This window comes from Ovis aries, chromosome Y (genome assembly GCF_016772045.2).
Source record: "Ovis aries strain OAR_USU_Benz2616 breed Rambouillet chromosome Y, ARS-UI_Ramb_v3.0, whole genome shotgun sequence".
Lineage (NCBI taxonomy): Eukaryota > Metazoa > Chordata > Mammalia > Artiodactyla > Bovidae > Ovis > Ovis aries.
Window position 1 is genome coordinate 18,641,851 of NC_082741.1, and position 12,046 is coordinate 18,653,896.

At 42.7% G+C, this 12,046-nt stretch overlaps 1 protein-coding gene across 1 annotated transcript; it reads right to left on the bottom strand.

Annotated features, from left to right (window-relative positions):
- Positions 1-2,238: 2,238 nt before the first annotated feature.
- LOC132659014 (zinc finger protein 280B-like) lies at positions 2,239-3,831 on the bottom strand (the record flags this gene model as incomplete). Its single annotated transcript, XM_060408521.1, has 1 exon — positions 2,239-3,831. A coding segment is annotated over one exon (1,593 nt), but the record flags the coding sequence as incomplete, so codon positions are not given.
- Positions 3,832-12,046: the final 8,215 nt, after the last annotated feature.

A 12,046-nucleotide genomic window follows, 5' to 3' on the forward strand; every position in this document is an offset into this window, starting at 1 on the left:
GGAACCTTTTAATTTGGCAATAAATACAACTTGTAGTCCTTAGGAGCATACTTCACAGCAACTAACAGCAACAGTGTTGATAATACTAAGCAACAGTAAAAACACGTAACTAAAACATTTCATATTTTTTACTATAGAAATCGAAGAAAGCAGATACAAATGCAATAGTCTGCATATTTATTTATACAGAGAGTTTTCACGTGAGACCAGAACACACACACACTCTTTATACAACTAAAAGTGGTTTCAGCTGACACTTAGCAAAGTGCTTTGGCCCAAATAAACTAACCAGAAAGGCCTAGTAAAATATTCAAAGTGCAAATATATCAATCAAGCTTTGAATAAATAAACACAATTTATTTGAATTTTAATTTACACTCACGAAATTACCTAAAATGGAGACAACAGATTCACTACAGCTTCATCATCTATAGTCCTTCCTCTTCAGTTCTGAAAAGGATGCTACCCGCTTGGTGATGATCTCTTTCCAGCATTTTGTGAAAGCTTAGAGGACTTAAAGAAACTGAGGCCTGGGGAGAGTGGCGAGAGACAAAGAGGAGGAGAAAGGAAGAGGAAACGGAGAGATTGCGCCTGGCATAGGTCTACAGACAGGATCCCTGCTCCTGGAATGGTGCACAGAGATTGCTAGGTATCCGTGCCAGAAGTGGAGAAGGGGTGACATTCAACTGCAGGAGGAGACTCAACTCCAAGGACCTACAGAGGCAGCCAAGTGTGCTGATGTTCAGGAACCAATACTTAGACGGTACCCCACAGGTCTGTGAAAGAGCCCTTGGAGACCGCAAGAAAGAAGGTTTCCACAAGTATAATCACAGATTAGATGGTTGGATAGATTAGAGGAAGGATAACTCTATGACCTGATAATTACTGAAATACATGAGACAATTCTTGCACATCAGACTGTGTCAAGAAAGACGGAAACTCAATTAGTTTGATACAATGGGAAATTACACACGCAAAGAATTAGCTGTTAACTGTACTACATTTGTGTGCAAGGCAAGATAAGATACAGAACCGAAATCTTCACATGGTCAACTCGGGTAAGACACATGTAACTGGAAAATGGAAGCAAGAGTTCCAAAAAGGCTTTAATCACCCTGGACTATTTTTATCCACTATATTTACAATTCTTGGACAACTCCACTGTAGCTTAAGGGTAAGAGAACTCAATTTAGCCCAATTCAAAAGCTGAACAGATTTCCTCTGTTTGATCCTTTTCAGCTACAACTATGGGTCCAGCGCCAATCAAAGTGGACGTCAAGGCTCTTTTTCCTTTGGGAATTTTAACTTGCTTTGCTACTGTGTCTGACACAGATATGCCGACCTCACTGTGACTACAGGCCAGCCAAATGGGAAAGGGGACAGAATGAATCAAATTCCCCTTTTGATCACTCAACAGGAGGTCCACAGGCACCAGGTCTCATTAACTATCTCTGCTTCTCCAACTGCAGTCAGTGCTACACAGGGCCTGCTTCATGCTTGCCAGGGTCTCTCACCAAACACAAGCATTTTAACGGCTGGCTTCCTTGAGATGTCCCTGGGCTAGGTGAAAGCACTCTGAGACAGTGTTCCTTCTCCCTTGGCTCTGTGCCTGCAGTGAATGTATGCCTCTTCCTCAGCTGGGACACGAAGCCACAGCTCTTCACTGATTAAATCCCGTGTCTGGTCCAAACTCACATCGTAGCTTCTCCATCAACCTCCACTGCACGCTTTCAGAGCCAGGTTATCTTAGATCAGCCCAAGAGGCACTTCAGAGAGTGACATTCAAATATGGCTATATAGCTGGTACTGAGATCTTCAAGGCATGAAAACACTTCAAAATTACGTTGCTAAAACATTCTACAGATTATATGTATAGGAGAGCTTTCGAACTTACAAGTAACATCAAATACAAAAATAGGTTCTTACTTTTCCTTTCTCCACTTCTCTCATTCTCTCTCTCTCACACACACATGCACACATCCTTTTTACATGTTAAGACAATTACACGAAAAACAGATCATAGATTTTTAAATAGCATCTCAATATGAAGATCACACAAAACTGTACTTCCTCTATTTCAAACAAAATCACATAAATTACCCATCGGTTTCCCTATATTTGATATTATTGAATAATGCTATAAGTTGATCTTTTTGTTTTTAATGGGGTTTTTAACTTTGACTGAAATACTTGCTTCAGACTTACTGAAGGCAGAATTAACTATTATTTTTCTTTTTTTGACCTCCTCCTTTTAGATTTGGGGGCTGATGATTCAAAATCAGATGTGTTCACAGTAATGGATGCAACTTCCACCAATCCTGGCTGAAGGGGTTCCAGTGATACCTGAATAACAATTTTTGTTTCAGGAGACAATCCTTCTAGCTGCTTAGGCTTCTTAAACATTTGATGACACTGGGTCTTGTGCTCCCTCTCCTCTTTGGAAGTTAAAAACTGTAGCCGACATTTGCAACACTGGTGAAAACTCTTTTCCCAGTGCCCTCGATGATGACGTCTGTATGCTGTTGCAGTTTGAAAAATTTTGAGACAAAACGGGCAAAGTAAATTCTTGGTGTTACCATGGTATGCTCTGAAATGTGCATCCACATCTGCAAATAATGATGATCTGTAACTGCAAACCGGGCATACATAGGGCATTTCACCAGGCTTATGATTGTCTTTCATGTGCTCTAAGAGAACCTGATCTGTCTCAAAGGACAACTCACAGATGTGACAGACTGCGGAGGGCTCCTGGGCCGTGTGGACACTTTCAATGTGACACTGCAGCTGGAAGGGAGTAGGAAACTGGCGGAGGCAGTGCTGGCAGGTGGTGTGGGTTTTCCAGCTGTCACCTCTCTGCCTCTCAAGTTCCAAATGGTGCTTCACGTGATTCATAAACTTGACATTTTTTAGAACTTTCAAGCAGCTGAGGCATTTAAACGCCGTGTGGGTCTTCGGTTCTGGCTGCCCAACTCCTCCATGCTCGCCATAGTAGAAGTCACGAAGTAACACAATCAGATTTCCTTCTGCGGGATCACCAATTTTGTTTGGACTTACCAAACTTGGAAAATCAGTTTTTGTCCGTCCATTTTCCCCTAAAGGTCTTACAGGCTTGCAATGAACACTGTCCTTTGGAAAAGGTTTTGGACAAGGTTCTCCATTCGGAACATGGCTTAGTGAGGTATGGACACGGTCTGGTGTGCTTTGCTGAGTGGTCTCTGTATGAAAAAAAAGTGACGGGGAGAAACCTAAAGAATGTTCCCCTACAATGCCATCACTGAGTTTAGGCCTTCTGGGATTTCTGCGATTTGTTTCACAAGGGGAAATTCGCTTTGATACATGAGGACTTTTATTCATATCACCTGCAGAAACTGCTGTTTCTACTCGATGCTGCAATGAACTTGTGAAGGTAATCAAAGAAGAACATAACTCCTTCGAAAAGCCATCAGGCACTATTTGTGGTGAAAGATTTTTATAATCAGCTTGAGACGGAGGTTCAATAATAATAGGACTACCTGTTGATCTTGAGTCAGAGTCAGACACTGGCAAGACAGTCTTTGCTTCTGATGTAGGAGTCACATGACTAACAGGCTGTAATCTGTGAGCGTTACCTCTCCTGAAGTGACCATACCTTTTTCTCCTTGAATAAGAACCTGGGGTATCTCTGTTCAGTATGTTTGAAACGACTGGTTTTGAAGCTGAGCTCATCCCAACAAAGATCACGTCAGCATCTTCATTTCCATGTTCCACTCCAACCAAGATCACTTCATCATCATCATCATCATCTACTTGTTTGGTCTCTCCCTCCCTTTTCTGTACTTCTGGCTCTTGTTCTTCTTCACGTAACATACGTGGGAGTTCCATATTTTTAATACTTTTTTATTCTTAGAGGGTGCGGCCTCAAGTCCCAGTGCTTCCTTTATACAAACTGCCACCTAAGTGTAAACATACTACAGATTAGTTAAGTACAGAAAAATGGGCTATTTGATTATCTCCAAAACTCTAGAGTACTTATACACACCCTTATCTTACAAAGACACTGAGTGTCAACCAGACTCAATGACAGCTAAAAAACCTACGACTACAAGTCTACATGGCTCTAGAATCATAGCTTTGTCGCATGTTCACTTTAACCTCTTCTACTTAAAAAAATAAAGAGGGGGAAAAAAAACAAAACGCCACACTGATCATTACGTGAAATCACATGTAAAGGAGAGTATTTTTACAAAAGCATTGTTCTACAGCGTTTCGAAGCATAGACTTTGGAGTCATAGGAGATTAAGTTGGAATTCTAACTTAACCACACACCAGTTGCGTCTTCTTTGGCAAATTTGTAACTTTTAAATGTGTTTTTGTATCGTAAAGACAAACATGCTTATTTCTTAGACTTAAGGTTAACAGCTTTTTTAAAAGGCATCAGCTATTCAAAGGCATCTTGTTTTGTAGTAAAACTGGAAGAAAATGGATCTTAAATGCACATTACAACTGATCCATAAATTCTAATTTCATAAATGTTAACAAACAAAATAGGTAGCAAATTCAAAGTATAATCTATATATTCCTAGTTAACAAACAGCATAATTCAATGTCAAGCACTTAATTCAGGCCTAGGAAACTGAGAATGAGCTCTCTGATAATCTCACCCCAATTCCACACAGATATATCCTAAATTTCTCCCTCTAATCCTGGCTAAATTTCAATCCAACAATGCTTCATCTTTATGCCACACGTCTCTTCCCCACATAGCAGGCAAAATGATGCCAGTCTTTCTCTCATACCAATATCAGACAGAGACATCACACACACACACACACACACACACACACACACACAAACACACACAGACCTGATATCCCTTATGGATACAGGTGAAAGAGTCCTCAACAAAATACTGGCAAACAAAATCCAACAGCATATAAAAAAGACTGTACACTATGATCACATGCGATTTAGGGAGGTATGCAAAGTTGGTTCATTATAGGAAAGTCAATCAACATTATGCCATTTTAAAACAATAAAACAAATAACACATCTGCCTGAAGAAAAGGCATTTCCCTGAATCTAGCACCTTTTCATAACCGGGGTTAAAAGAACATTTAATAATTAAGAACAGAAGAGAACTTTCTCAATCAAAGGGCACCTGTAAAATGACCCACAGCTAACATCATACTTAAGAATGAAAAACTGAAAGCTTTCCCTCTAAGACCGGGAACAACACAAGGAAGTCTATTACACACTTTGGCTCAACATTATACTGGCAGTTCTATAACCAGAGCAATCAGGTAACAAAAGAGAATTGTTGCTGTAGTTTCAGAAAAAAAAAAAAAAAAAAAAAACAACGAAAAAACAAAAAACAATAAAAAACAAAAAACAGCCTTCAGAATGGAAAGGAAGAAGTCAAAGTATATTAGAGATAAGATAATTTAGTATAGAAAATGTTGAAGAAACACAAGTATTAGAATTAATATAAAGCTTGCAGAATAGAAGACAAATATTTTAAAAGTCAACCACATTTTATACAGTAGCAACAAATGTTGTTAAGTAAATACTTGAATCTACACTAGCATTCAAAAGAATACTTAGGAAGTCAGAAAGAGAAAGACAATATATTCTTTTGAATGGCTGAGTAATACTCCACTGTGTATATGTACCACAGCTTTCTGATCCATTTATCTGTTGATGGACATCTAGGTTGTTCCATGTCCTGGCTATTATAAACAGTGTTCTCCATAGTGGCTGTACTAGATTGCATTCCCACCAATAGTGTAAGAGGGTTCCCTTTTCTCCACACCCTCTCCAGCATTATTGCTTGCAGACTTTATAGGAATCAATTCTAATGAGATGAATGAAACTGGAGCCAATTATACACAGTGAAGTGAGCCAGAAAAAAAACACCAACACAGTATACTAACACATATATATGGAATTTAGAAAGATGGTAATGATAACCCTGTGTGAGAGACAGCAAAAGAGACACAGATGTATAGAACAGATTTTTGGACTCTGAGGGAGCGGGAGAGGGTGGGATAATACGGGAGAATGGCACTGAAATATGTACACTATCATGTAAGATAGTCTCCAGTCTATGTTCGATGCAGGATACAGGATGCTTGGCGCTGGTGCACAGGGATGATCCAGAGAGATGATATGGGGTGGGCGGTGGGAGGGGGGTGAGGATTGGGAACTCATGTACACCTGTGGCGGATTCATGTCAATGTATGGCAAAACCAACACAGTGTTGTAAAATAAAACATAGTAAAAATAAAAATTAAAAAAAAGAGAGAGAAAGACAAATATCGTATGGTATCACTTACATGGACTCTAAAATAAGCCACAAATAAGCTGATCTATGAAAGAGAAACAGACTCACAGACATAGAGAGCAGACTATGTGATTCCCAAGAGGGAAAGGTACGGCAGGCACAGATTGGGAGCTGGTGATTAGCAGATGCAAAGCATAATACATACAATAGACAAACAAGAGCGTACTGTATAGCACAAGGAACTATATTCATAATTTGAGATAAACAATCATGGAAAAGGGTATGAAAGAAATTGTGTGTGCATATGTGTGTGTTTACATATGAAGGAAAGGAAAGGGCAACTGTTGGCAAGCACGTACAGAAACTGGATCCTTGTGTGTTACGGATAGATTTTAAAATGGTGCAACTGCTACCGAAAACAGTTTAAAGGCTCCTCGAAAAATTAAAGAACTAGGGCTGACACATGATTCAGCAATTCCACTTCAGGATATAAATTCAAAAGAAGTTAACATGGGGTCTTGGGATATCTGCAGAGCCGTGCTCACAGCAGCACGAAGCACAACAACTAAGAGGTGGAAGCATCGAAATGTCCATCAAATGTGATATATATACACAATGAAATATTATTTAGCCATATAGAGAAAATTCTGTCACATGCTACAACATGCATGATCATTTCAGACATCAAGCCAAATGCAATAAGCCAGTCGTACAAAAAGACAAATACTGTAAGTTTCTACTTGTATGAAATAGCTAACACAGTCAAGCAATAGAAAGGAAACAAAAAAGAATGATGGAGTCCATGGTCTAGGTCAACGGGCAAGAAAAGAAGACTTGCTGTTTAATGGGACAAGTGATGGGTACAGAGTTTCGATTTTGCAAGCTGTAAAGGTGTAGAGATCTGCTTCATAACAATGTAATAAGGAATTCCCTCGTAGTTCAGAGGTTAGGACTCCACAGTGTCCTATCAGGGGCCTGGGTATGATCCTCAACCAGGGAACTGTCATTCAAGCTGCACAACACAGCTAAAACAATGACAACAACAACAAATCAACACTGTGACTACGTGTGTGTATATGTCTTAGTCACTCAGTTGTGCCCAACGTTGCATCCCCATGGACTAAAGCTCACCACGTTCCCTTCTCCATCAGATTTGCAGTGGGTTGCCATTTCTTTCTCCAAAAGGCTGATGAAAGTGTGCAAAATACTTAGCATGCAAAAATGGTTAAAATGGTAAAAATTTAACTTAGATGTTTTCTACAACAATTAAAAACAGAAAAGCATTTAACAACCAGGAAAAGAATTTGAATAGACATTTCCGACTCTTTGCAATCCCATGGACTGTAGCCTACCAGGCTCCTCCGTTCATGGGTTTTCCAGGCAAGAGTGCTGGAGTGGATTACCATTTCCTTCTCAAGGCGATCTTCCCCACCCAGGAATTGATGCCAGGTCTCCTACCTTGCAGGCAGACATTTGAATATTTGAAATTCACCTGTGGCCTTGACAAGAGTGGCTTTATAGGAAAATGAGAGAACTCGAGATAACAAAGTCTAGGAACAACTCTGCAGAGGTCTGTAACAAGCAAATATGAAATAAAAGCAGCAGAAGCAGGATGTGTCACCAAAAGATGGATTTGTAACGACAGGTCACATTATAGTCAGTCAGTTTGCTGATGGGAACCATCCAGAGAAACAGAAACCTTAATCCAGGGCAAAGAGGAGACTTGCTAGAACTTCAAGAAATGAGTAGGTCTAGAACTGAGTAGATCAAAATTGAGTACATCAGGCCAGAGAGCACACAAGCTGGAGAAGGCAATGGAAACCCAAACCAGTACTCTTGCCTGGAATATCCCACAGACGCAGGAGCCGGGTAGGCCGCAGTCCATGTGGTTTCGAAGGGTCGGACACGACTGAGCGACTTCACTCTCATGCACTGGAGAAGGAAATGGCAACCCACTCCAGCGTTCTTGCCTGGAGAATCCCAGATAAGGGAGAGCCTTGTGTGTGGCTGTCCATGAGACTGCAGAGTCGGACACGACTGAAGTGGCTTAGCAGCAGTAGCAGCACACAAGAAGGGTACACAAGCCAAATAATTTGCTCACATTGACAGAGCTGAGTTCATATAAAAAAAAGGCTGGCATAGTGGATTAATGGGTATGGTAACCAGCCTTCAAGTGAATTCAATCTCCTAATATTCCCACCCCTGTGTAGTTCTCTCTCAATCTATCACAGGGTAGACCTGTGAGACTAAGCAAATACACAAGTGCAGATGTGTAACATCTCAAAAAAGACTCTGCACTTTATCATGGGTGCAAGCGCTTTCCTGAATCACTCATTCTGAGAAAAGACAGCAGCCTCCACAAGAGAAGCCCCTTGGAGAGGCCCACAGAAGGAGGAACTGAGGCTTCAAGAGTACAGACAAGTGAGAGAGCTTAGATTCAACAAGCTAAGTCTTCAGAGGTTGCCAAGCCAGACAAAAGCTTGACTACTAACTACCTCAGGAGAGATCCTAGGCCAAGAGATAACAAGTGGTAAGTTCTTTCAAACTATTCCATTTTGAGATCATAGGTACAACACAAACAGTTCAAGTTTTAATACCATTCACATCATACTTACACACAGAACAGTTCTCCTATAAATATAGCTAAAATCAAAACACACACACACACACACACACACACACACACTCACCCAATCCAAAGCACCGAAACACAGGAGTTGCCTAGCAGCCCAGTGGTTTGGTTAGGACTCAGCCCTCTCACTGTCAGGATCCTGTGTTCGATCCCTGGCTGGGGAACTAATGTCCTATGAAGCCACATGTTGTGACCAAAACAAAACATGCTGTGAAGTCAAAGCTGTACCAGCAAGATAAGTATACAACACAGCTGTAGGCACAAGTGGCTGGGCATAGAGCTTCCTATGATCTTGTTTACTCGCATGAAATGAACTCAGATGGTGCCTCACCCCCATCCAGTGGAGCTGACTTACTTAATGAAGAAAAGCCCTTAAGGGTACAGAAATGAGCAAGCAATCTCACGTCAACATGTTAAATCACAGGATATTTTCTCTGAATGTACCACTGGATTCATTCATTCATTTGGCCATGCTGTTTGGCTTGTGGGGGTCCCAGTTCCCTGACCAGAGATTGAATCCAGACCACTGTAGTGAAAGCCCAGAATCCTAATCAGCAGGCCACCAGGGAACCCCCACACCTGCATTGCTTTGCTTTGCCAGCTAAAACCTTAGGATATGTGCATTGCCCCATTTTAGCCTCACCAAGTGGTAGGAGTCAGCTCTACACAGCTTAAGACCCATGGTGTTCTTACTTTTTTTCTTTCAAGAAGGCAGGCGAAAGCAAGTCACTCTGCCTGTTTTTAAGCTTGCCACTCAGAAAGCTGCAAACCTGAAACCATGATGGCCCTGAAGTCAGCACCCGCAATCAGGGTCAGGTAATCCCCAATCAGGAATACTCTCTCTCAACAGCAACGTGTCAGCCGACGAATGAAAGGAGAAAAATGCAAAGTAAGAAAGCCACACCTTTGTCCCTGTTGTAAAGTTGTCTGTCACCTTACCTCAGGGGCCTACTGAAATCCTGAGCGCTTGAGACCTCCCAGTCAGCACACGGTCACATCCTGGGGACAAGCAGAGGAAATGGCCAGGGTGAGTCCCCTGTTCTGGGAACATTCTATCCCCCCAGGACCTACCTGGTCCTACCCTACGGATGCTGACCAGGCGTCTCACACTCAACCAGACCAAGTGATTGAACTCCTTTGCCCTGAGCTTCTTCCTCCCACCTCCCTTCTCTCAGTAACAAACAAACAAATACCTCATCTGCCAACTTCCCGAACCAAAGGCCTGAATCTCGGGGCCCCCAGGGACGGGGCAGCCCTGGAGTCTGAGGAGAGGCAGAGGAAACAGGAAAACGACTAAAGCACCAGGACAGTGAAGAGGCTGCTAGATAGATGTTTTTTTGGTTTCTGTTTTTGTTTTTTTGCTGCTCCTGCCTGACTGTGCCTGGGTGCAGAACTGGGTCGGGCCGTGAAGATTTCTGCGTCTGTGTTTAAATACATTAGGTTCCACAGGAGAGCTGGGGGTGGTGCCAGGGGCCAGGGGCCTAAGAGGCCCTTTCCGCGAGCTGGCTTGTCCCGCCCCTGGGCAGGAAAGCTGCTGGAGCAGAGCCCGCCCAGACTAGAGAGGGGAGAGGGCGAAAGGAGCCTGAAGCCTGTGGATCCTGCTGCAAGCTCTCACCGCCCTCACCAGCCGCCCCGCCGAGCAAGGCCTCGTGCGAGTGGGGACCTGAGAAACCCTCCCTTTAGCCGTCAGGCACTGCTTTGGCTGAACCAAGCTCCAGTCCTTACCGGTCCCCATTGAGGGAGGAGACAGAACTGCTGGCAGCTCACCTGCCCTAGGCAGTTCCAAGATTAACCCCGAGGAGTCGAGCCTGCCGGGACGAGGCCTTCTCAGGTCTGGAGCGCTGCCTCAGCTCCCCCTACAGGCCTGCTGGCTGCTTCCGATGATTGGCTGCCAGGTGTCGGCACCTGCCATCGGATTGGCCGCGAGGCCGAGTTGGGCGCATGCGCGCGCGATAAGCCCGTCCCCCACCCCCTCCCCCCATAAAAGCAGCCGCTGTAGGCGTGGTCAGGCTGAATCTGAATGTCAAGGATCTTGGGTCAAGATTGCTCAGCTCACCAAATGCGAAGATAGAAAAAACAGATGGCACAGTCGCCAGGGCTCAGGGCTGAGAACGGCCTCCGAGTCTACCAGGGGAGACAAGTGATGGTGTCCGGCACTCACAGCCCTCAGGGGTGACCTCCCTTAAGCCAGTTCTTTGCTTAAGGAACTTGTCCTTACAGTGCATCTTGGGGCCCCTCCTCTTGGAATTCCATTTCAATCAAGGCAGGGCAGCCTGCCCCTGTTTTTGCACTGTCTATTGTGAGCTGAGAATGAGCTTTACTTTTTCTTCTTCTTCTTCTTTTTAATTTTAGAGCTTTACACTTTTAATGGCTGAGGAAAACCGAAAAGACTTTTCTTTTCTGACGTGAAAATTGTGTGTAATTCAGTTTTCGGAGTCCTTAAAGGTGGAAGAGGGACTTGCCAGCTTCTTTGGTTATCCTCTATGCCTGAAAACTTAATTAATTGCGAATGGTCATATTCGCAAAGCCTAACATATTTCTTTTTTGGCCCTTTACACAGTGTTTTTTAAAATGCTCTGTTCTGCTGGAAGTCTCCTGGTAGTCATATGGGAGAATAAAATTTTGGTTTTGTTACAATATTTCTTTTCTTTTCTTTTTTAAATACCTTTTCTTTATTTTCCTCAACTCATGTTATTTCCCCTCCCCCAGTGTTTTTTTTTTAAATGTTAATATCTTTAATTCTTACATGCGTTCCCAAACATGACCCCCCCCCTCCCTCCCCTCAACATCTCTCTGGGTCATCCCCATGCACCAGCCCCAAGCATGCTGCACCCTACGTCAGACATGGACTGGTGATTCAATTCTTACATGATAGTATACATGTTAGAATTCCCATTCTCCCAAATCATCCCACCCTCTCCCTCTCCCTCTGAGTCCAAAAGTCCGTTATACACATCTGTGTCTTTTTTCCTGTCTTGCATACAGGGTCGTCATTGCCATCTTCCTAAATTCCATATATATGTGTTAGTATACTGTATTGGTGTTTTTCTTTCTGGCTTACTTCACTCTGTATAATTGGCTCCAGTTTCATCCATCTCATCAGAACTGACTCAAATGAATTCTTTTTAACGGCTAGTAATACTCCATTGTGTATA